Source organism: Candoia aspera, chromosome 2 (genome assembly GCF_035149785.1).
Source record: "Candoia aspera isolate rCanAsp1 chromosome 2, rCanAsp1.hap2, whole genome shotgun sequence".
NCBI lineage: Eukaryota > Metazoa > Chordata > Lepidosauria > Squamata > Boidae > Candoia > Candoia aspera.
In genome coordinates, this window is record NC_086154.1 from 12,855,492 (window position 1) to 12,879,184 (window position 23,693).

At 47.1% G+C, this 23,693-nt stretch overlaps 2 protein-coding genes across 3 annotated transcripts; both read left to right on the plus strand.

The window, feature by feature from the left end:
- The first annotated feature begins 1,471 nt into the window (after nucleotides 1–1,471).
- Nucleotides 1,472–3,607, plus strand: ATP6V1G2 (ATPase H+ transporting V1 subunit G2). The gene is made up of 3 exons (XM_063291246.1): nucleotides 1,472–1,746; nucleotides 1,949–2,049; nucleotides 3,198–3,607. Exons 1-3 carry the CDS (start codon nucleotides 1,665–1,667, stop codon nucleotides 3,369–3,371), a joined length of 357 nt encoding a protein of 118 aa, XP_063147316.1. The 5' UTR covers nucleotides 1,472–1,664; the 3' UTR covers nucleotides 3,372–3,607.
- A 4,076-nt stretch (nucleotides 3,608–7,683) lies between these two features.
- On the plus strand, nucleotides 7,684–18,518 carry DDX39B (DExD-box helicase 39B). 2 transcript variants are annotated; one of them, XM_063291247.1, is made up of 11 exons: nucleotides 7,684–7,700; nucleotides 9,859–10,090; nucleotides 10,181–10,308; nucleotides 10,451–10,543; nucleotides 11,588–11,771; nucleotides 13,140–13,258; nucleotides 14,986–15,117; nucleotides 15,466–15,575; nucleotides 16,528–16,672; nucleotides 16,953–17,100; nucleotides 17,675–18,518. In XM_063291247.1, the coding sequence occupies exons 2-11, from the start codon at nucleotides 9,880–9,882 to the stop codon at nucleotides 17,689–17,691; spliced, it is 1,287 nt and encodes a 428-aa protein (XP_063147317.1). In that variant the 5' UTR covers nucleotides 7,684–7,700; nucleotides 9,859–9,879; the 3' UTR covers nucleotides 17,692–18,518. The 2 variants fall into 2 exon arrangements, with proteins under 2 accessions (XP_063147317.1, XP_063147318.1); XM_063291248.1 differs by lacking the exon at nucleotides 7,684–7,700 and adding an exon at nucleotides 7,707–7,774 and having other exon boundaries at nucleotides 9,866–10,090.
- Nucleotides 18,519–23,693: the final 5,175 nt, after the last annotated feature.

A 23,693-nucleotide genomic window follows, 5' to 3' on the forward strand; every position in this document is an offset into this window, starting at 1 on the left:
GCAAATCATTGCAAAATGTCATGCAAAGAAAATAGGAAAAAGGAAGGAAAAACTCTAAAAGGAGAGGGGAGGGAACCCATCATTCCTATCAGGGCAGCTTTATTTATATTTTTATCTTGATTTTTTATGCGGAGTGCCTTTTTCCAGACATTCAAAGTAATTTTTCATCAGTTACTGGAAGAGATTAATGAAATAGATTAATGAAATAAACATGATTGCGTTTGTTAATTCAGTAGGGAGGGGTTTATCTCGGACTTCAGCATCTTGAACCATAATTTATATTGTAGTTCTGTTTGTGTATAACTTTCCCCCCCACCCTTTGGAGAAATTAATTAAAAGGCTTAATATTTATTTTTTGAAGTGTGATTGCCTCATTTGCCAGTCCAACCTATCACCTATGATAGGTAAAGGTAAAGGTTTCCCTTGACTTTAACTCCAGTCGTGTCCGACTCTAGGGGGCGGTGCTCATCTCCGTTTCAAAGCCAAAGAGCCGGCGTTTGTCCATAGACACTTCCTCCGTGGTCATGTGGCCGGCATGACTACACGGAATGCCATTACCTGCCCGCCGAAGTGGTACCTATTAATCTACTCACATTTGCATGTTTTCGAACTGCTAGGTTGGCAGGAGCTGGGACTGGCAACAGGAGCTCACCCCGTCACGCAGATTCGAACCGCTGACCTTCCGATCGGCAAGCTCAGCAGCTCAGCGGTTTAACCCGCAGCGCCACCGCATCCCTTTTATCACCTATGATACTTATGCCTTAAATGTACTTCCTGTTTTGTGAAGGTTTTGTGGAACCTTGAAGCTTAACCTGGCATAGATAACCCCATTCTACTCAGATTTACTTGAAAATAAACCCAAAAGTGAAGGTTTCTAATCCTGGGGTTTACCTCTAATAAGCACAACATGTCCACCCAATTTCTATAGACATTTTAGGACTGATAAAAACTTTCAAGTATGAGAGGGCCATGGAAAATCTCTTAAATTGGATTTATCTCTCTCAATAGTTAAGACGTGAGTTGGCAACCTTTTCAGGAGCTGTTTATCCTCCCAGGATATTTCAGATTACACCTCCTGTAATCTTAGATCTTAGTCATAGTGGTTCTAGGAACTGATGAGTGTTAGTTCTTGGGGTGGGGGGCAGGACCATTTTGTCCACTCCTGGGAGAGATCTAGCGTAGCACTTGGTCTAGAAGCTGTGGACTTTATCATCAAATCCAACTTGGCCCATTGAGGTTCTTGAATAACCTTGGGCCAGGCCTCCTCTTTCTGTCACAACTACTTCACAGGTTTGTTGTGAAACAAAAGGAGAAGGAATCATGCCATCCTGAGTTTCTTGGAAGACGGGGTAGGATAAAAATGACCACGTCGCTCAAGCCAAGCACGGTGAGGTTGCCCTTGGGCTCTTAAGCAGCTTTTCTCATCCTCACGTCCTCCTAGCATGACCAGCTCTGTTTGCTAATGAGGGCAGGTGACAGCTGTGCTGAACGCAAGTATTAAAAGCCCTAGAGAGAAGCGAGTTCATACTCTGCCAACCATTAAGCAGCAGCAATACTGGGAGTGGCTGGGCACTAGGACCTTGGAGTGCCTTGCTCGGAAGTGGTACCCGCTCTGCTGAAAGCAGAAGGCATCAGAGCGGCTGGGAGCATCACTGCTACGGAACATGGCCAGCCAAACCCAGGGCATTCAGCAGCTGCTGCAGGCGGAGAAGAGGGCTGCAGAGAAGGTGGCGGAGGCTCGAAAACGTGAGTTGCGGCTCCTGGTTGTTAGGGAAGGCGCTAGATGAGGACTGGGGTGGAGGCTGAAAGGCAGAATACCCATGTTCCCAGGTGGTGAGCGACGACATATTTCAGTTTCTTGGGGAGAGGAATGGCAAGGTTTTTGAGGAATGCAGGGCCTTGAAAGGTTATCTCTGCCTGCCCTCGGGCCTCTCGTTCTCCATCCCAGGAAAGGCCAGGCGGCTGAAGCAGGCCAAGGAAGAAGCCCAGGCTGAAATTGAGCAGTATCGTTTGGAGCGTGAGAGAGAGTTCCAGCAAAAACAACAGGCGGTGAGATCAAGGGTCATCAATCTGGGAAGGGGGCTTGACCTTGGATTATCCAGTGTGGTGAAAAACAGAACTGGTTTGGGAGAAGAATAAAAGATGAGAAGGGGACGGGAAGGATGAAATGGGAGCTTCTAAGGAAGCATGATGGGTATTTGGAGAGGAGGAAGAGAGGGTGGTACAGAGCCTGGGTAGAGGAAGATGGGAGTTGGGGTAGGCTCTGTAATTTCCATTCTAGTTTAGGACAGGGAGTTTTGCATCAAGATCAAGGTTTCTGAGATAAGACCCCAGGGTGAGCCCAAGATGTTTGGCTTCCCACTGAAGTCAAGGTATGTAGGACCCATAATCTGGCTGGTTTGAAAACTAAATAAAACACAAATAAGCCCCCAAAAATAAATCTAAAGATAACCATTCGCTGCTCTTTCCTGTCTCCTCAAACCATCTGCCCAAGTTGCCCACCTCAGTCCACCCGACAGTAGGGCCGGTCCTGGAATGTTTCAAGATCGTCCCTGGATCTGTGGGACATCACCTGATCTCCGGATCTTCAGCCTTGGAAAGCTCACAAAGCAGTAATCTTGCCCAAGCAAAGCTATGAAAATTATTGAGAGAATAACATTTTTTTATTACCGTAGTTATTCTTCGTTATTGGGGACTGCCGTTTGTGCTGTTTTGTTGCCTTGCTAGCTGTTAAGTTGGCACAGGACAGATTTATACATATGTGCGCTCAAATTTGGATGTGCTTGGTAGAGGCGAGATAATGAGAGGGTACATTTCTTTACTGTTGGACAGCCCAGGATTGTAGGAGGCATGACAAGGAAGCAATGGAGGGCAACTTTAGGCCCTCTTTGGGCTCATCCTATTTCAAAATAAGTATATTAAGCCTATTGGGAGCTGAACTGAGTTTACTTTTAATTTGGTAGGACTGCAGGAAATTGTGTCGCTGTTCCATACTAAACTGCCGAGGATTTCTACAGTGGCCTCTCTTCACATGTTGACTTCCCTTTCTTCATGGAAGGGGAAAAAGCAGTCAGTTGTTACTTGGAGGCCTGCATTCATTTCAAATTAAACTTCCTTATTTGCACCTTTCTCTTTATTTGTGCTTCATGTCTCAGCTCTCATCATATTGGAGCAACCCTGATTTTTTTCTTCTCTAGGCTCTGGGCTCGCAGGGGAATCTGTCTGCAGAAGTGGAGGCTCAGACCCGCAAGAAGCTGCAAGCTATGCATGGAGGGCAGGCTCGGGGCAAGGACCAGGTCCTGCGTCACCTTCTCACTGCTGTGTGGAATGTGCAGCCCCAAATTCACCCCAATTTCCGCCTGGCTGTCTAAAGGGCCCAGCAACTCTGCCTGCAGTTGTCTGGGGGACCTCTGACGTGACTAATTGAAGGCCTTTGATCTCCAAAATATGAACTTTAGATGCCCGAGTGCCCTATTTCCCTATTTCCATCTACAGCAGCCTTGCTCAACCTTTTGACCCTGGAGGAACCCTTGAAATATTTTTCAGGCCTTGGGGAACCCCTGCACCTTCAGGCTCAAATATAGGCCGGAAGTTCCAAAATTATTACATTCATTTCCTGTGTAGGCCTGTCTATAGGCATGAACCGTGCTCTTAAACTGAAAATAAAGAATGAAAGTTACCTTTTTAATGTGAAGTTGCTCAAATTTGAAATATTTTTTTAACTAAATCGTGATCTCCCAGGGAACTCCTAGTGACCTCTCATGGAACCCTGGGGTTCCACAGAATCCTGGTTGAGAAACCCTGATCTTCACTGAACCCCACATATCTAACACCCTGTTCTCCCAGAAGCTTCCCATTCATTCTTTACCCCTGTTCTATTGTATCATGAATCAAGGCTGTGGATTGCATTGGAAAGGATGAGTAATCCATTATGCCCAAAGGATGCAAAAGAAAGCAATCGCCTTCCCATTTGTTCTGGACACTGACCACATTCTTCATACAAAGATACGCACCACCTTTCAAAATACAGTTGTAGGTTATTCTCTATCTATCCCCCAGGACTAGTTGATTTTTTTTTGCTTTGTTTTCATTTTTAAAGGGTCTGTAAAGTCCTAAGAGCTGATCCCTCCAAAATGGGGCTACTTCCTTTCACATCCCAGTGCTGGATTTTTCCTTCCATACTGCACTACCCTGGGGCATGAAGGGGTACGTCTAGAAATGTGTGGGTTTCAAGGGTGCCATTGTGTTCCCTGCTACATGTATTTGTGTGCTGAGATGGAGAGGTTCTATTTTTGCTCTGTTGTACCCCTGCTTGATGTGTTTCCTTCCCATTATCTCAAAAATCCTATTTATCCGTAACTGAAGAGTTCAATAAAAATGGCAGGCAGTTAAACAAGGGAAAAAATGTGGTGTTTTTTTCTTGACAGCTCTGCAGTAGGAGGGACATTTGTAGTTGCGTGTTTAAACCATGTGAGCTGGCTGCTCTTTCCAGCAGAACAAGTTGTAAAACTGGCTTTCGTAATCTGGCACTCTCCAAACATTTTGTAATTTGTCTCGCACTGTCTCATACTAGCATAGGCTAGTCTCTGTGGGCAATGCAATTTGGGGCACCAAATTAGGAAAATCTGGCACAAACAGCTTATGCAATGAAAAAGATTTTAAAACCACATGAGCCAAACCCCACCTCCAAAAAAAAGCATTGACATACCCGAGCAGAGAGAAAGCGCTCTGGTACACACAACAGGGCAGGTTTTTTTAATACACCCAGTTAGAATCTGCTTCAGAATGACAAGCCAGGTTTGGAATCCTCCAGGCAGAACAAAATTCAGGAGAAGGAGGGAGAGACACCTGGGATGGATGATGTAAGCTTTGTGTGTTTGCCCCTGAATTGAGAGCTAAATGCAAGAAGAGTTTTGCAGGCAATATTAGGATGGTATCTTCAGGTAGAAGGAAGGACAAAGAAAAAAAAGCAGAAAGAAATTTATTTTGCTGGTAACCAAAAAAGTAGAGATGAAGCACATACGTGCAAATTAATGAGAAGAGGTACATAACTGATAGTTAATTTAAACAAAGCTTTCCCCAGCTCAGTGCTGTGGTAGGGAGTCATGGAGAGGACCTTGGTGAAACTGTTCAGAAACCCTTACAAAAACAAAATGTGCAGAAGTGTGCCTTGAGCCCAGGAGAAGGGACAGTGTTAGAAAGACCCAGGTTGGCTCCTCCCTGATTCCCTGGGTTATAAGAAGGAGGGAAATAAAAATGCAATCAGGCATACAAGGTTCTGTTACTATAGCCCAGAGGTGTGCTTGTAAATGTTTAAGAACCAGCTTTGCTGACTCTGTTGCCACCACTATGCCACACCACTAGCTGATGAAACAGCTGATTGGCACACTAAGCACTGTAACTCAGCTCTGCTTTTATCCAGCTTGCAAAATTCCCAAAAATGTAACTATCAGCTTTTGCAAGTTGGTACAGGCCAGCCTCACTTGAGGGAATGATATTAAAGGCAAAACTGAAATACTTTGGCCACATAATGAGAAGACAGGACAGCCTGGAGAAGATGCTGATGCTAGGGAGAGTGGAGGGCAAAAGGAAGAGGGGCCGACCAAGGGCAAGGTGGATGGATGATATCCTAGAGGTGACGGACTCGTCCCTGGGGGAGCTGGGGGTGGTGACGACCGACAGGAAGCTCTGGCGTGGGCTGGTCCGTGAGGTCACGAAGAGTAGGAAGCGACTAAACGAATAAACAACAACAAACAGGCCAGCCCCAGCAGACAATTGCTATAGCCCAGTGCTTCTCAACCTTGGTAACATGCTGGCTGGGGGATTCTGGGAGCTGAAGTCCACCCATCTTCAACTTGCCAAGGTTAAGAAACACTGCTTTAGCCTAGCTCAGTAAAATATAATTGTAGTATTCTTATGCGTTGGTTTCCTGATCCTGATTCCTGAAGGGCTCAAACTGGAAGGATTCAAGCAACACCCCACCCCTTCTCTCCTACAAACTGCCATTTTCAAACAGCGTCTTCTCCCCATAGACGCTTCCCACCAAAAACACTTCCCCAAAATCGGGTAGGAAGCTGGAAACCCCAGGGCAAAGGACCAAGATTAAAAATTGAAAGGAAACAAACACAAAGGATCACAACAGAGTATGGGATGAGCCATAAAAGAACCTCCTAATAACTCAGTCAAATCCGCCCCCTCGCCCCGCAAGCCAATCAGGTCAGGAAACAGAGAACAAAGGCAGAGAGACAACACCTTAGCATAAGTAACAATGTGGTTATTGTTTTAATTGATTATTGTAAACTGCCCAGGGTCCCAGCCTGAAGGAGATAGGCGGGGACAAATTGAATAAGTAAGTAAGTAAAGGAAAAGGGCGTCCTTTTAGACCAGGGTTCCTCAACCTTCGCAACTCTAAGCTGTGCGGACTTCAACTCCCAGAATTCCTCTGGCTGGGGAATTCTGGGAGTTGAAGTCTGCACAGCTTAGAGTTGCCAAGGTTGAAGAACCCTGCTTTAGAGTAACATTAATCTAAACCATCGTCCCTGGGGGAGCTGGGGGTGTTGACGACCAACAGGAAGCTCTGGCGTGGGCTGGTCCATGAAGTCACGAAGAGTCGGAAGCGACTAAACGAATAAACAACAAAATCTAAACCAGATAGGCAAAAGCCACAGCCCTGCAGAGCTTAATTGACTAAACCGCAAAATAGGGGGCGCGACCACAAGAATGCCTCTGATCAATTACATTCATTCACACCTCTTAGAAAGCCCCCGGCCAGGAAACTGACTAGGCGCGAACCCGGCTAAGACAAAACAGCGTCTTTCCCTCTCTTTTTACTAAGACCTGCGTGTCTATATAAGGGGCTGGTGGAACGGCTGACTTCTCTGTATTTCGTACTCTGGGACAATAAAGCAATCACCTCTGCTCAAGCAACTGCCTGCGTTTCTTCATTTCCGGACGGACCGTGGTAAGATTTCCTTCCAACAAAGCTAAAAATGGGAGATTCTGGGGAGTTGAAGTCCAGGCATCTTAAAGTTGGCCAAGGTTGAAAAACACTGCTTTAGGTGGAAAATTCTCGGCAAGAGGCTTGAGCGCCTCTTGCTTTTTGGTAAGATTTTTTTTTAATCTATCACTCAAATTTTATCACCGCCCATCTCCCTCCCAAAGAGGGACTCTGGGCAGTTTACACTAAAATAAGATAGGGCAGATATTCAACTGGTGCAACCTACAGAAGCACCCCTGTTGAGTTGTCTGCCTGATGTTGCCGCCCAAGAGCTAGATAAATCCTTCAAGGAAACGAGCCAGGACAGACCAACCTTTTTCACATGAAATCATTTATTCAAAAGTGAACAACCACGTGGCTCTACTGACCAACTCTAAGCCAGCACCAATTTACTCCCATTGGGAGGGTGGCTGCAAACGTCTAACCCAAGAATCCTGTCTTAAAATAGGATTGAACGAAAACCCACGAACAACAATTGCGTTTATAAATTATTTTAAAATATCACTTCGGCGTCAGGTATAATCATGATTTTTGGGTTGTTGTTATTAGGCACTCAGTTAGACAAACGACGCAAAAACCGCGCGGGGTCCCCATCCTAGGTCCCTCGGTAGCTTCCGCTATGCCCATCATCTGCCGGAAGTTGCTCCCTTTTCGCTGTGGTCGTGTCTCGGCATACTCGTCGGGCCCCTCCCTTTTGTCTAAGGTAAGATGCTCTTTGATAATCGTCCTCGTATCGGCGCTCCGGTTAGTCATCCGTCGTATATCGCGGTGGGTGCTGTTTCTTCAGGCATTTCTCTTTCCGATTCTTCTTTTTTGGGTAGTCATTTCTTCATCCTCGCGCCCAAACGTACAGTTGGGAGCGTGCGCCATAATCCCTATCGTTGTAGCAAAACCCTGGGATTAAAGATGGCGCCTTTTCTTGCACGCTGGTTGCGTTTCTTGTGCTGATCGTAATCGACAAACATCGGCCATCTGCTGTTAATTAGGCCTTTTATGCCTGGTTCGTTGGGTCGAGGGGCCTCTAGTGTTCCACCCCAGCCAGAAATTAGTCGAGAAACTAATCGCATAGATAGATAGTATTGCTGTTTCTGTGCGCCCCCTCCCCTCCATTTTCTAACGGGGCCTTATCTGTAAAGCAAGAAAAATCTGGAGTATGGGCTACATTGAATGGTCTCTGTTTTTTCATCGTGAAGCTTTGAAATACTTGGTTAAATACGTTAGTAGTTAACAATTGCTATTATCAGCCTGAGCAGCATGCATTTGTTACTGTTTATATGCAGGCGGGATTTTTGGATTAAATAGTTGTATCTTCTTATGCTTAAAATTGTATTGGCTGCTGAACAATGGGAACACGTTAAATAACGCATAGTATTTATAGGTGGGGTGTGTTGCCCAGAGTGAAATGGATGCAAGAAGCTTAACTCCTTAGTGAAGGTAATTTCCCTGGGAAATCCACTGTTAAAATGCACTCGTTTCCCAGGTAATTTCCCTGGGAAATCCACTGTTAAAATGCACTCGTTCTCTTTTGTCCAAATTGACTTGAAAGGTAAAAATGCCTGCAGGAAACAGAAAAGACATGAGAAGGTGTTTCCAAGGAATTCTTTACTGATCTTGCTTTAATGCCTGATTTCAGCGCCGAAGAGTGAGGTTTATGCAGGAGGGATTTTCAAATTGTTATTAACTGAATCTTCCTGTTTCACTGAAACACATCCTAAGCAGATGGGCAGATACATTCCAACACTTTGCTGTTTGCTGCAAAAGCAGCACTTAAGCCAACACAATCATTTGGCATAATAAACATGGATGATTGATAATCCATAACATTTTATGTTGATTTTGGCGTGACTGTCAGATCTGCCCTTTGTCAGTGTAGTCATTGGATGGTAGCAAGGGATTAAACCGGGTTTCACTTCCCTGTGGTGGCTGCCTGGGCTTTTGCAACCCAGATCTAGGTTTTCAACTTAGAGTACTCTTACACTTAAACCAGGATTCTTAAAACTTACTACACTATGATCAAAATAGCAAGATCAAATAACGATTCAGTCCTTGCATGTATTTATTCAATTAAGGGTAAGAGCTGGCCTATTTGTCCTATCTAATTAGCTAGAATATCTGTATATATTATAGCTGGAATGATAATTCTCCCTGGACACTTTGATCTAAAATAAACCATTATTTACTAGAAAATTTTCAATTCTGTTAGTGAGATGATGGACATGCCATGTTTGCACATAATGGTAAGCCAAGATACATCTTCCTGCCAACTGAGGAGAATATTTTGGGGGGTGCCTGAGGTGGACTAGTATGCCCTCAGATACTTCCCTCTGTATCCCACCAGCTTTTTAAAAGATTTTGGTAATAACGGAATGGCATGCTGCAAATCACCAGTCCCTGATAAAATACTTATTTGCAGGAATGAGTTTCAAGTCCTGTGCCATGGGGGTACTTTGCCTTCTTTAAATTTATTTTTGTGGCTGGAGAGGATCACCATGGCAGCCATTTGTGAACAGGCAAGTCTCTTATGACAGCCATTGTATAAGTATGCTCACCACATGCTCTCAAAGCCCTGAATATGTTCCTAGTCCCAGTGAAATGAACTTTGTTAAATTTTGTGCCATAATAACTGTGTTAGACTAGAATTATAGGGCCATACAATAGAAAGGACCTTGGACTAAGTTATGAATGTAAATGTGTTAGTTTTCAAGATGCCTCAAGGCATCTTGCTGCAACATGACTATCTTCGTGAAAGGGGTAGAAGTCACCCTGGCTGTAATACTTGGGTTGCCTGTGCTCTGCAGTATCACGATAGTGCTGGAGATTTCCTTTCTAAATGCTTTGGCTCACTTAAGCCTTTATCTCAGTTTTTAGAGAAAGACATCATCATGACTGAGAACGATGTTGACAATGAGCTGCTGGATTATGAGGATGATGAGGTGGAAAACCAGGCAGCTGGAGAAGGGGTGGATGTCCCATCTAAGAAAGACGTCAAGGGATCCTATGTCTCCATCCATAGTTCTGGCTTCCGTGATTTCCTGTTAAAACCAGAACTATTGCGTGCCATCGTTGATTGTGGCTTTGAGCACCCTTCAGAAGGTGAGTCTAGATGACTTGTCCCATGGAGAACCTGGGCTTCTGCAATCTCGGTAGCTTCAGGTGTTAATTCTGTTCTTATTCTCAATGCAGTGCAACACGAGTGTATCCCACAGGCAATCTTGGGCATGGATGTCCTGTGCCAGGCCAAATCGGGCATGGGCAAGACTGCTGTTTTCGTTCTTGCTACACTTCAGCAGTTGGAGCCAGTAACAGGACAGGTATGTGACTGAAATCCAGCATTTTTTTCCCTAGATGATAGATGTCTACAGATGTTGCCTGAAAACTGATCAAACGAGTGGGCTAAGAAAGAATAAGCAGGGGTGACAGGAGAAATTACAAATTTTCTGCCCTCTTTCACAGGTTTCTGTGCTGGTGATGTGTCACACCCGTGAGCTGGCCTTCCAGATTAGTAAGGAATATGAACGATTCTCCAAGTACATGCCCAGTGTCAAGGTAAGAGTCAGGAAGTTGTTTCTGTTCTGAATCTTCAAGAACCTGCTGCTGTTTACCATCATGGGAGTGAACAGAAGCCTAGATAATTATTTATTTGCATGTATTTATATGCTACCTCCTGTGATTCTAGGTAGCTCACAAAAACCATGCAACGTATGTTGCATAACACATTAATATATGCCCAATAAATAAAAAGACATAATGTGGCCTTAACTGCTTTCCAGAAATATAACAGGGAAAAAGCCGTTCTAGCCTCAGGAGGGAGGGTTAAACATGGGCTGCTCCTAAAAAGACTTGTCTTGAGGCATCTTCCCCTTTTATCTTCTCCCAGGCTAGAGACTTGGAGCCTCTTCTCTCTGCCATCAATGAGTAGGAGGGCAGAATGTACCTGGGTTAGAAGATAACAAAGATGTGAACCATAAATAGCTTTATGGGCGACAGTGGATTGGGCAGTTTCTGCAAAACCAGTGTTGTTCTTCTGTACTGGTGTTGACTGCAGGAAGGCAGCAGCTCTATCCTGAACTAACGTAGCTTCTGGATTGACTTCAAGGGCAGCCCCATGTAGAACAGATTGCAGTAATCCAAGCACAAGTTGAGGACAGGTTACTGTTACCTCGGTCACTTGGTCTAGAAAAGGCTGCATTGGGCCAGCCAAAACTGAGCATAGGGCCTCTTCCACCACCGCCATCTGCTGTTCTAGCAGGGGGCATAAGTCCTGAAGGACCCCAAATTGTAAACCCGTTTCAGCGATAGTATTGGCCTAGCGAGTGCGAAAGAAGAATTCTGGAAGCTGATGGATTCCGACCAAACAGCACCTCTGTTTTGCTGTGATTCACCCTCTACCTGTTCCATCTCACGCGGCCTCTAGGCACTGGGCCAAGACTTAACATCTCTTTCATGGCCCATAGTGGACGTACAAAAATGGGAAAGAGTTGGAAGATTTCTTGGGCTGTGTCAGATTTGGCACATTCTTGGAAACTCAGGCTGTTGGTTGAACAAAACCCAGCGGCCCTTCCAGATAACATTCTCTCTTCCCTCTCACAGGTGGCAGTGTTCTTTGGGGGCCTATCCATCAAGAAGGATGAGGAAGTTCTGAAGAAGAACTGCCCCCACATTGTGGTGGGGACCCCAGGCCGCATCCTGGCCTTGGCCCGCAACAAGAGCCTCAACCTCAAACATATCAAGCATTTCATCCTGGACGAATGTGACAAAATGCTTGAGCAGCTTGGTGAGCGTTGAGGGTGTTGTGGAATGGAAAAGCAAGATAGGTCTTTAGAGCAGCCGGAAATCTACATTTTGCCCTTTTATGGGCCGAGTTTCTGTGAAGGCAAGGAAGAGTAGGAAGGTTCTCTCCCTTGTTGCCAGACCATTGGCCCTCAGTGTGGGTATGTTTCTGACTTTGACCTCTGGGAGAAAACCTTCAAAAGAGTTGGTTAAGGAACTCTTTAGGAAAAGAAAGCAGTTCATCTTTCTCCCTGGAGATGGTTTTTTTCTGCCAAGGAAAGGAAGTGGTCATTATTGATCTAATGCGGGGTGGGGGGGGTGGAGCGTTGAAAGAAACTACATTTCAAGTGAAGGTAGAGTTCGTGCTTCTGTATCTTACTACACAGAAGCCTTTTGCTTTCATCACTGAGTAACTGTTTCAGAGATGAGATTACTTTCCTCCTCCTCGTAGATAGTCACTCCAGGAAGTCATGAAGAAGGTCCTCCTGGCTGGTTTGTTAAGAAAATGTGTATTGTATTCCTTTGCTGAAAACAGTCTGATAATTGAAGGCAAGCTTAAAAGCAGAAGTAACTCTCGGTGGTTTTTAAAGGTTAGGGTGAGCGGGAGAACAGCCAACATGGGCTGGAGGAATTGGGTTCATACAGATGGTGTTTTTCCATTACACTGAAGGGTGATTCCTCTGCAAAACCAATTCTAGTACTGTTAGGAGTTGTTATTACAGGTGGTCCTCGTTTAACGACCACTTGTTCAGTGATCGTTTGAACTTGCGACGATGCTGAATGAGTGGTAGTTATGACCGGTCCTCAAAGTTCCAGCCAGTGCAGCGTCCCTGCAGTCACATGATTGTGATCTGGGTGCTGGGCAACTTAACGACGGTAACCAGGGACTGCCAGAACTGCTATTGCTAAACGTTGCAGTCACGTGATGTTGCACTTTATGGCCACATCCCTTAGTGGCAGAAATTCCTGTCCCAATTGCTGCTGTTAACCAAGGATTATTATATTTTTATCCTGCTTTTTAGATATTTGGTCAACTCAACACAGCAAAAATAACACATACTACTACTTCCTATTTTCCCCACCACAACAATGCTGTGAGGTGGGTTAGGCTGAGAGAGAGTGGCTGACCCAAGATCACCCAGCTGGCTTTCATGCCCAAGGCAGGACTAGAAGTCTCAGTCTCCCAGTTTCTAGGCTGGTACCTTAGCCAAAATGGCTTGCTTTTAAAATTGGACTAATTATGTGACTCTGAATATGGTCCGAGGAGATGATAAGATTTTTAAAATACGTTTTGTAAGGCTTTTGTGTGTGTGTGTGAGTGTGAGTGACCCAAGTAGGTGGTGTTAACCTGTTGGCCCTTCCTTCCCCACAGATATGCGCCGAGATGTCCAGGAGATCTTCCGCATGACCCTGCATGAAAAGCAGGTCATGATGTTCAGTGCTACTCTCAGCAAGGAAATCCGCCCCGTGTGCCGCAAATTCATGCAAGACGTAATTAAAACCCTTCTACCTTCTTTATCCACCTGGCCGGCCAGCCTACCTCTCTCCCTCCCTCCCCATCCAGGGAAGGAGAAGGGGGCTGGCACGGAGAACACCACCACTGTCTACAGCTCACTGGGCCGCACCCTCACTGCCCATCACTCAGCCAGTTCCGCTAAGGCACCTGTAGGAGACATACTTTCCGGAAGATCATTCGGGTTACGCTAAGAGCCTCGCACACACGAACAGCAGCACCTCTCCCAGCAGGGCTAAGGAGCAATTCCGCTATGATCTTGTTTTGCCCCTCTGGCACACTTGGCTTAGAGATCACCTACATTTGTCCAGGGTGGATCCATCCCTGAAGGATCCTCTTATGCTTTCCCACCTGGCAGGTGGCGCAAAATTTGCAGCGCTCCCTTGCTGTCCTAGTTCCCTCCCTCTGCGTGGAATTCACCTGCCTGTCAGCACCGTGCACAGAAGATCCTGGCCCCCACACACCCACGTTCAGAAGATCCTGGCCCACACACACCCAGGCAAGTGGTAGCGTTAATCTGATGCACACAGCACACACAAGACACACCCGCAGCCTGTGTGTTCCTGTTCCTGCCCTCCTTGCCCCGCCCCTCCCTGCCCACGCACTCTGGAGACCTGCGGTGAAGGACTCCTCGAGGGATCTGAACGATCGGTGGCAGCCAGTGGAGCAGACGCCTGGTGACCCGGAGGAGAAGTTTTATCCTTTTTTCGTTCTGAACTGGCAAAAGCGTGGTGCCATTTTATTTTCTGTTGCCTCTTTCTCCTTCCCCCCGCACCATGTGGAAAAAGGGATTGAGTCTTCACGGTGGGAGGGCGATAATCAGATATTTTCCCTGAAGGAGCTACCAAATGATGAGGCAGAAAAGGTGGTTACTCTTTACAGGGTGTTGGTAGGAATGTTAATTAACCCTGGAGTGAGGAGTTGGCCAGGGACCTTGGTGAGATAATCACATAGTGGGACTTCAGGGTCAGATATGAGCAGATCAGAAGATACTTGATGGCTTGTGCACTTAATAGAAGGAAAAGAATGGCAGCTCCTTTCTTTTATTGCCCAGATTCTTGTTACTCCTTTAGGCCAAGCAGGTGTTGAGAATGGTAGGGAACTGAGGTGTGACCTTCAACAAGGCCCTGTTTGTGGTGTTAAAAAGCCTGGAGAAGTGACCAGTAATTGTAGTCAAGGGAGCTGGAGTACTTGAATAAACTTTTTTTTTTTTACTGCAAGTGGGTGTTCTCCGTGTTGTTTTGTTTTGTTTTGTGTTTTGTTTTTTTTTTCCCTTATTTTAGGCAGAGCAAAAGGAATTATTGAAAGTTTTACACAAAAGAATATGTAGAGTCTAGATAGGACTCGAATTCGTTAAGGCAACAATATTAGTGTCTCGTAGCAGAGATAATATTTTTTAAAAGGTGATGTTAGCCCTTTCTCACAGAAGGTTTTGCAGGATAAATCCTTGGCTAAGAGGGGAGGAGGTTGCTCCCCCCCCCCCCCGTGCGCGTGACTTAGACGCGTTTAGACTTTTGGGTGTTGCTGTTGGAAGGAGTTGGCCATCCTTGGTCTTCTGGGCTTTTTCTGAGGAGCAGTAGGACCTGGGGTCTGTGTGGCAGGAAAAGGTGCTCCTGTGCACGCCTGTGCTGCTTGTCCTCCCCCCTCCCCTCCCAGCCCAGGTCAGCCTTACCCTGGTCTAACTGGCCCTGGGTTTGCTTCTCAGCCTATGGAGATCTTCGTGGATGATGAGACCAAGCTGACGCTGCACGGTCTGCAGCAGTACTATGTCAAACTGAAAGACAACGAGAAGAACCGCAAGCTGTTTGACCTGCTTGATGTCCTGGAGTTCAACCAGGTGCCTTCTGGAAACAGAGCCTGCCTTGGGGGCGGGAATGGTGGGGTGGGGTGGGAGGGGCCAGAGCCGGTGGAATCCAGTGAATCTTTAAAGGCAGGTGGAGGATCTTGGTAGAATGCTGGGAGGTGGCTGCTGCTGCTGCTGCAACTGTCATATCTGAAGTTTGGGCAAAAAAGAGGAGTTTTGTCATAGAGGACTTTAGTTCATGTGGCTCTGAAGAAGAAAGGCTAAACGCCACCTGTGACAAACTCGGGGGGGGCCTCAACACAGCGTAACTAAACAAGGTTGACCGGTGGTCCTTGGCTTGCTGTGAACGTGGGTGGTTGACTTTCCCCTTCCTCTGCCTAGGTGGTCATCTTTGTGAAGTCTGTGCAACGTTGCATAGCTCTGGCTCAGCTCTTGGTGGAGCAGAACTTCCCAGCAATTGCCATACATAGGGGTATGCCCCAGGAAGAGAGGTGAGGCTGTGGTGGGAAAGGGTTCTGATTGCAGCTGCCCACAGGGTTCTTTTGCGGTGATGACTTTGCTCAGACTAGAGTCTCTGACTTCTTCCGAGATGCTGCTTTAAGCCCTGAGCAATGGCCCCTGCCGAAGCTGTCGACAAACACGTGTGAATTCTTTTGCCAAAAAGTTGATTTGTGCAAGAAGGTATTTGACAAAGAAATTGGCATCCTGGGGGAAAATGCACTTTCTCATTCGAAATGTTTAGAAAAAACCTTGCTGTGTTATACATTGCTTTTCGTGTGTGTTAAGATGAGCAGTGTTAGATCCTGAGTATTAGGGGTTTGGAACCCAAATTTTTTCAGAAGTCTGGAATGTTGCATTCCCTCTGTAGACTCTGCTGTTTTGGAGGCAGTTTGATGGTTTCCAGAAGTAAATTTTCCGAATCAGAAGCAGTTTGAAGTGTTCTGCTGGGAGCCTGCCCCTGAAACGAGTGTTTTTTGTGGAATGCCATACACATCCTGTGCTTTGCATGTGTATATATGTGTAGAAAGAAGAAAAGTCCTCTTGATGGGTTAGATCACAGTGAACAGAAGTTGTAAGATGTTCATCTTACAAAGCAAGGGTTCAAAAAGTGTGACCTATGGATGATGCAAGGACCACCAGTATCCGTTTGCAGGCCCTGGAGATTTTGAATGGATGACAAAAAAACCCTCCTATTTTAATTTTTTAGTTAGGGGAGGCTGTAAGAGGCAAATGGCTCACGTGGAGCTCATGGGCAACATCTCACCCCCTAAGAGATCTGACAGTCTCAGATTGGGCTCCTGGTTCCACCTGCTTTTTCAGGGTAGGCTTTGGTATGCCACCCAAAGACCAGGGTGGCGTACTAGATGACAGAAGTTCTCTGCCTCTGTTCTAAGGGTGAAGTTTCAGGGCAAAGATCGTTACCATATATTTGCTGTCTCACAGATTGTCACGGTACCAGCAGTTCAAGGATTTCCAGCGTCGCATCTTGGTAGCCACCAATCTCTTTGGTCGTGGCATGGATATTGAGCGGGTCAACATTGCTTTCAACTATGATATGCCAGAGGATTCTGACACTTACCTGCACCGGGTAAGCTGGGTTTGTCCAGAAAGCAGCCTCCAGATTTCCTAGGTTTCGGTGCCCAAATTGGGATGGGTGCAGAAGTCCAAGGTGTCATTGCCGTGATGAATTGCTCAGACTAGAGTCTCTGACTTTTTCTGATGTCTCTTCAAGCCCTGAGCGAGTGCCCTTGGTTCAAGCCGCTTTGCCTCTTGCTTTTAGTCCTCGTTCCGACCTTCAGTGGGCTTTGAATCCTCCCTGGGTTTCCTGTGCCAGAATTCAGCCCCGTCTTCTCATTTCTGGATTTTAGGTGGCACGTGCAGGTCGCTTTGGCACAAAGGGTCTGGCAATCACTTTCGTGTCAGATGAGAATGATGCCAAGATCCTAAACGAGGTGCAGGACCGCTTCGAAGTGAACATCAGTGAGCTGCCTGATGAAATCGATATCTCCTCCTACAGTGAGTGGGTTTTACTGTGCTTCAGCCCAGCCCACCGCACCCTCACAAAAATAAATACCCCAAAAAGAGGATGTAGGGGGGAAACTCATGTCTGATGCATAAACAGTACTGCCTGCTGAACCTCTGGCAGAGTAGAACTTCCCCTTTTTTAGATGAAAATGCAAAGCTGATGTTAGTAGGTACAATATAAATATTCCCGCTTTGTCTCTACAGAAGGGCCACTTTCAGTAGTGTCTCTTCAGAGAGTGATTGGTTTAATTGTAAGGCTCACATACATTTAAATAACTTAACAGGGACCAAATTATTATTTGAGAGAAACATAGTTGATCCTTAAAGCCCACCCTTATTGCTTTTACCCACTTCGTAAGCTCTGAGGAAGCAGAATGGCATTTGGCTTTGGGTGAGCATAAAAACAGATACCTTGAGGAAAGAAATTGCAACATGAGTGAGTGTAGGAAAGTGATTTTCTGCTGCTCGGTGGGAGTTGTGTTTGCTTTGATAACAGTGGGCACTTTTCATGACGTCACGAACCAGCAACTGCCCTATTCTGCCTGATACCCTCTTTCTTTTTCAGTTGAACAGACCCGATAAAAGGGGGCTTGCCTCTCCATGTCGACCTTGGTTTTAATTCCTGACCTCTGCCACTTTCCTGACACTTCACATTTAATTTCACCTGATGGAGAAAGAGGTGACTGACTGTCTGGAACACAAACCCACCCCAGTCCCGTGGCAGGGACCAAAGAGCTTCTGTCACTTAACTATGTGTAGTGGAAATGGGGCCGATCTCAGCAGACCTCCTGTGCTCACTGTAGCCCCGAGAGAGAGCCAGCCAGCCAGCCCTTGGGGTGGAAGTCTCATTGCTCAACCGGCACCAAGAAGAAAGGAGGACCCTCCTGCTGATGCTTTCACAAGAGACTGACTTTCAGAGGGATTTTCACTGCCTGCCTACCAGCAAGCTTTTGGGGACTTGACATGTTGCGTTGCTCCACTACGTTCTCCAGTCAGCACAGCCTCCCCACTGCTCTGACGGGGAGCACAACAGGAAGGGGGGGGAGCAGAGGTGGGGGTGCTCTTGTGAATTTGTGGCATTCAAAAATTGTGTTTTGCTTTATGTGGGGTGGCTTCCTAGGATGGGAGAAACTAAGAAAACGAACTTTCTTTTGTACGCCCCTTCATACTGTTTTAAGATCCACTTTCTTTTCTCTTCCCTGTGTATTCCTCATTACTTTCAACTTTGTCTGCATGTTAACGTTACTTCCATCCCAGCTGGTATCTTCTGGCAGGTAAACTAGTAGTTAAAGTTAGTCATGTTTTAGCTGTGGCTTGTTCTCCCTCTCCCTTTGGGACCCCCTTATTATTTTTGGTAATAAAGGAGCCCAGCTCTTATGGGTGACTGATTAAACTAGTCTTGTGAATAATCTTCTGCTGTTGTGGCTTCATTCTTTGGGGTTGTGGCTCCATTACACCTGTGGGGTATTTACACAGGTGGGTGTAAAACCAGTATCAAGGCAGAGCACTGAGTTCAAAAGTGGGTAGTCACTTGCGCACCAAGGCCTGAGTGATCACAATCCGCCTTGTATTGAGAAACGTGAGGATAAAATTTGTTTAAATTTATATCACTGCCCATCTCCCCCAATGGGAGAGATTAAATACTGAGTTAATACAGCAGTGAGGATGATGTGACTTAATGCCTGATTCATCTGGACCCTGTAGAGAGGGCTAATTTAACGGAATGTGTGAGATGACCAGAGTTTTTTTTTTGGCACGTGTGTCTCATCTTCCCCGGATGGGAGTTTTGCATCGGTGGTGAGAACGCAACTTCCTAACAGGGATGGCCCTTGTTCCAGTTGAAACTTTTGTGCCACGTTGAAGAATTACTTCTGTTGAGAGTTCTCTTCTGTGTACAGTAACAGGTTAACAAGATACTGCCAGGGTTGGGAAAGCCCTTGAGAAAGCTGCTGTTGCCTCCCTGTAATTTATTTATCCATATTTTTATCACCGCCCATCTCCCCCACATGGGGGACCCTAGGCAGTTCAGGGTAAAAACAATTTAAAATTCAATAAAATTATAAACAATACCAATATTTCAATAAATATAAAATCCAAATAAGGGCAGATTAAGTTCAGCCCTGAAATGGAGCCTGGGCAGCAGCTCAACACAGTTCCATGTTTATAGTTGCCCGGAAGTTCTCGGCGTATTGAGCAGCTCTTCAATTATTAATCTGGCATGCTGCCGTCATTCCTTGTGCTTCTGCTTAGCTGACAAACTAAGATTGCAAACGCATCTGCCTTGCTATGTTGCCTGCCAGCTTCCTTATTGTGTGTAAGCTAAATAAGTCTTGTTAATGAAGTTTTTTCCAAATCCTCCCCTCCATTTGAGAGGGAAAAAGGAAATCTTAACAATGACCCTCATTGTTAAGAATGAAGTCATTTCCTGATCCACGTCTATGCCTGGATTGTTCTACAGGAACATAATGCAATTAACCATCACAAGCTGAAATAAAGCTTATCAGTGAAGAAAATAAACCATCCCTGTCTATCACCAGTAGATAAGCACGTTTTTTTGTCCTTTACACACTATTCTAATCGATGCAGCTCATTTTTCAGTCAGGGCTATTCCCTTGAAGGCCCTGTAGGTGAGCCTTCTGCAGTTGCTCCAGACAGGCATTTGGAGGGCAAAACGTTACTTGATTCTCATCCCTACTGACATTTTAAAGTCTTAGGAGTCTGAACTGGTAGCCTGATACTCAGCTTGGTAGCAGGTTACCTTATCTGCCCACTTGGGTTTTGAGATATGTGAACCTCAAAGGTCTTCCTCCATGTGGGAGGCATTCATGCAGCCCGTGACGGACCGCCTTTTAGAGCACTGTTTTTCAAACTTGGCAACATTAGACTGGGTGGTCTTCAACTGGCTGGGGAATTCTGGGAGTTGAAGTCCACCCAATTTAAAGTTGCCAAGTTTGAAAAACTGCATGTGTGCGAGAGGGACTAATCTTTGCTTTTTTTTTTTGCTGCCCTTAAAAGACCCATCTGTTTATTCTGTGTTTTTATTATCAGTCTACAAAACTGACAGCACTCCTTAACAGTTAATATGTCTCCGTTTATTCTGCATTTCAGTTCTATATCAAGTTCTATATCTTTCTATGTTGGCAACCAACACTGGGGGAAGAGGGTTGATCCCAAAACAGCGATTCCAACTATTTTAACAATGCACTTTAATCTCCACCCTTTGGAAACACTTCCCTTCCTTGAGGACTCCACACCCATTCGCCCCTCCCTTTGTGTGTGTGTGGTGGGGGGCTAACCAGGCTCTTTTTCTGCTACTTTCGAAAAGTTTGGCTGGGTCGGAATTTTATTTTTACGGGGAGCCTCGAAAGGAGAGCGCGAGGGATCAAGAGTCACGCTCGTTCCTCCTATTCCGAAGGACATCTTGCATCTTCATCCGGGGTTCAACCCACCAGGGCGCCACTCTCCAAACGCAGCCCCACAAATCCCCAGGCACCCCCCCTTCTCCCTGGTACCCTCTGGGCCAGGGTTCCTCAACCTTGGCAACTCTAAGCTGTGCGGACTTCAACTCCCAGAATTCCCCGCACAGCTTAGAGTTGCCAAGGTTGAGGAACCCTGCTCTGGGCGATCTCACCCATCCGCTCATCCACTCTCCCTGTTGGGCTGCTGCCTCCTCCGCCTTCCTCCACCCGGGCCGCCCCGGCGTCTCGCGCCGCAGCCCTTCCCCGCAACTGCAGCCAGCCGACGCGATTGAGCGAGTCCGAAATCCGCCGGAGACCGCGCCCGGTTGGGGAAGGCTCTGTCCCGCTCCCGGCCTTCCTCCTCCCTCCTCCTCCTCCTCCCCCTCGCCGGCTCGGTCGAAGCGAAGCCGGCAGCCGGCTCTGTCCTGCAACCCGGGAATCAATCCCGCGCTAGACGGAGCCGCCGCCGCCGCCGCCGCGCCGGAGGAGCACACCCAGCTCGGCCTGCCGGCTGCCCGCCGCGACCAGGGCCGCCCTCCCCGCCGCATCGCCCCGAAGCCGCCTCCTCCCCGCCTCTCCCAATCCGGTCCTGCCAGAAACCCCAAACAAGGGGGGAGCTCGCCCGCCTCCCTCGCCTCCTCGCGCCTCCCTCTCTGCGTCGAGGGCTGGGCCGCCGCTCCCGCGCCCCTTCCTTTTCCTCGCGCGCTCCCGCTCGCGCCCGCTCTCTCCCCGGAGCTCGGCGGGTCCAAAGATTCCCCCGAGGGGCTCCCCGCCCTCCCCGCCCTCCCCGCCGCTTCCACCGGCGCTGCTGCGGCTGGATTTCGGGTGCGCCAGGCGGGAGGCGAGACTGCCGTGCGAAGCTCCCCCCGCCCCCGAAGCGGACGGGGATTTGGGCATCGCGTGCCCTTTAAAAGCGGAGCAACCCCGGCGCGCCGCGAACCCAAGATCCGAAGAAGAAAAGTTGCTCCGGAGACAATTCGCGCGCAGGCGCGCGCTCCCGCCCGGGTCTGTGTCAATCAGGTGGGTCGTGATACGGCGCGGCCTCTTCTAGCTGGGGCGGGGGGTTGGGGGGGGTGGATTGGGACAGGGGTGGGGGGCTCGTGGTGTTTGGAGGGTGGGCGTGCTCTGCTTGGATCTGGATCGTTTGATTGGATTTGATGCGTGGAGGAGGAAAGGGAGGCTATTCCTTCAAGGTTAGGTTGGGGTGGGGGGGGTTGGGGAGGGGAGGGGAGGCCAGAAGAGGCCCCTCACCTAGAAAGCTTGCTGGGATGGACAATACAGGCCTGGAAAGGCAGTTCCAGCAGGCACAGGATGCTATAAATAGATCATATATCTCTCCACCAGCGCCCTGTCCAACCCCCCCCTTTTTTTTCATTCATTGCTGAGCTGAATGCCTGCCTGAAGCATTTTCTCCAAAGTTTGGTATGCAAATTCCAGGTAGGATTTTTTTTTTCTAGCACTCTGCAGAAACCTGCATGGATCGACCCCTTCCTGGTGCCTAGGTGGGCATAGCCAACACTCAGACATGTACACCAGTGCTGCAGACTAGACTTTCCCTCATTTTGGAAGGCCCGCAATAGGAATCCGAGTGCTTTAGCGCAGAACCCATTCCCCACCTTGTGCACCTTCAGGGAATGCCAAAATGTGCCCACAGTGCCTCGTAATGTAAGCATTTCACCTCCAGTTTACTTATTTCTATTTATATAGCTGCCCCGCTCACCTTGGCGACTCCCCACTTTGGTCTCTCCAGAAGCTTTTGGGATTCTTTTCTATGCAAAGTGGCTCCAGGAGACATCTGCTTTATCTTTAGAGGAGTGGAAAGCTTAAATGAACAGCTGAAATTTGCAAAAAGCTGGGGTGGAAGAGAGCAAAATTCAGTGTGCCATCACTCTTGATAGCTTGGCTCTCAAAATATGCCAGCGCTATCTTTTAATTTAAGCATCACACGTCGGATGTTTTGAAGTGGGCTGTCTGTAGAGGTATATTTGTGAAAAATTGTAAAAAGGGGAGCCGTAATGGAATACTCAGTGAAAGGGTTGAAGATTGAGTAGGGAGTCTGGTGAACAGGTGAGATGTCCCTTCTGATAAACGTCTAAGGCAGTGTTTTTCAACGTTGGCAACTTTAAGCCAGCTGGGGAAACCTGGGAGTTGAAGTCCACGCATCTTAAAGTTGCCAAGGTTGAAAAACACTGGCCTAAGGGGTGTTTGCAGTGATGTCCCAAAGAGCATGCCCTTCCCCCCAGTTTTAATGTAAGGATGCACTTACAGCTTCTTGATGGCAAGGAGAAAGGAATTGGTATCTGCTTAGGGATACAGGTAGTCCTCGCTTAACAACCATTTGTTTAGTGATGGTTCGGACTTACAGCAGTGCTGGAAAACTCGACTTACAACCGACACAGTGTCCCCATGGTCACGTGATCACAATTTGGGCGCTTGGCACCAGTTTGCATTTATGACCATCACAGCGTCCTGTAGTCACGTGATCATTTTCGACCTTCCCAGTACGGCTTCTGGCAAGCAAAATCAATGGGGAACCGTGTGATTCGCTTAACAGTCACATGGTTCACTTAACGCCCACAGTGATTCACTTAACGGTCACCGCAAAAAAGGTCATAAAACAGGGTCAGATTCGCTTAATGACCACTTTGCTTAGCAACTGAAAATCCAGTCCTAGTTGTGGTCGTTAAGCGAGGACTACCTGTACTGTTTTCATTATTTTTTCATGCATTCCCACCCCCACCCCCCATTAGAGGCAGCTCACATCTGTAACCATTTCCCCGAGGGTAAATTTTATTTATCTCAGTGGGAGTTACGTTTGAATAATGTTGAGCACTCAAGAGTTTCACAAGCAGATCTTTCAACTGCTACTCTTTGGGAATGGGCGTTCTTGCATTTTGAGGACTGAAGAGATGGTTTGGGCAATGTGGCGACGCTACAGCAGGAAAGAGATGCCCGAGATAAAAAATACAGGTTTTGACCTGATGATCTCTTATGCCGTGAGAATATTCCTTTGTGCTGCCAATCTGTAGCTCTCTGCTTATTTTCAGCTCATTTCATATTCACACTATTCCAAAGGAGTTATTCGGTCCCAAATTCAGCCTTTATCATGGGGAAGAAAAGTTTTGC

What these genes read in the sequence shown, in the direction of transcription:
- DDX39B (XM_063291247.1), top strand. Translation starts at nt 9,880, where the DNA reads ATGACTGAGAACGATGTTGACAATGAGCTGCTGGATTATGAGGATGAT. An exon ending in CTTTGAGCACCCTTCAGAAG is followed by an intron (nt 10,091 to 10,180) that starts GTGAGTCTAGAT and finishes TTCTCAATGCAG; the next exon opens with TGCAACACGAGTGTATCCCA. An exon ending in TGGAGCCAGTAACAGGACAG is followed by an intron (nt 10,309 to 10,450) that starts GTATGTGACTGA and finishes CCTCTTTCACAG; the next exon opens with GTTTCTGTGCTGGTGATGTG.
- ATP6V1G2 (XM_063291246.1), top strand. Translation starts at nt 1,665, where the DNA reads ATGGCCAGCCAAACCCAGGGCATTCAGCAGCTGCTGCAGGCGGAGAAG. An exon ending in GGTGGCGGAGGCTCGAAAAC is followed by an intron (nt 1,747 to 1,948) that starts GTGAGTTGCGGC and finishes TCTCCATCCCAG; the next exon opens with GAAAGGCCAGGCGGCTGAAG. An exon ending in TCCAGCAAAAACAACAGGCG is followed by an intron (nt 2,050 to 3,197) that starts GTGAGATCAAGG and finishes TTTCTTCTCTAG; the next exon opens with GCTCTGGGCTCGCAGGGGAA.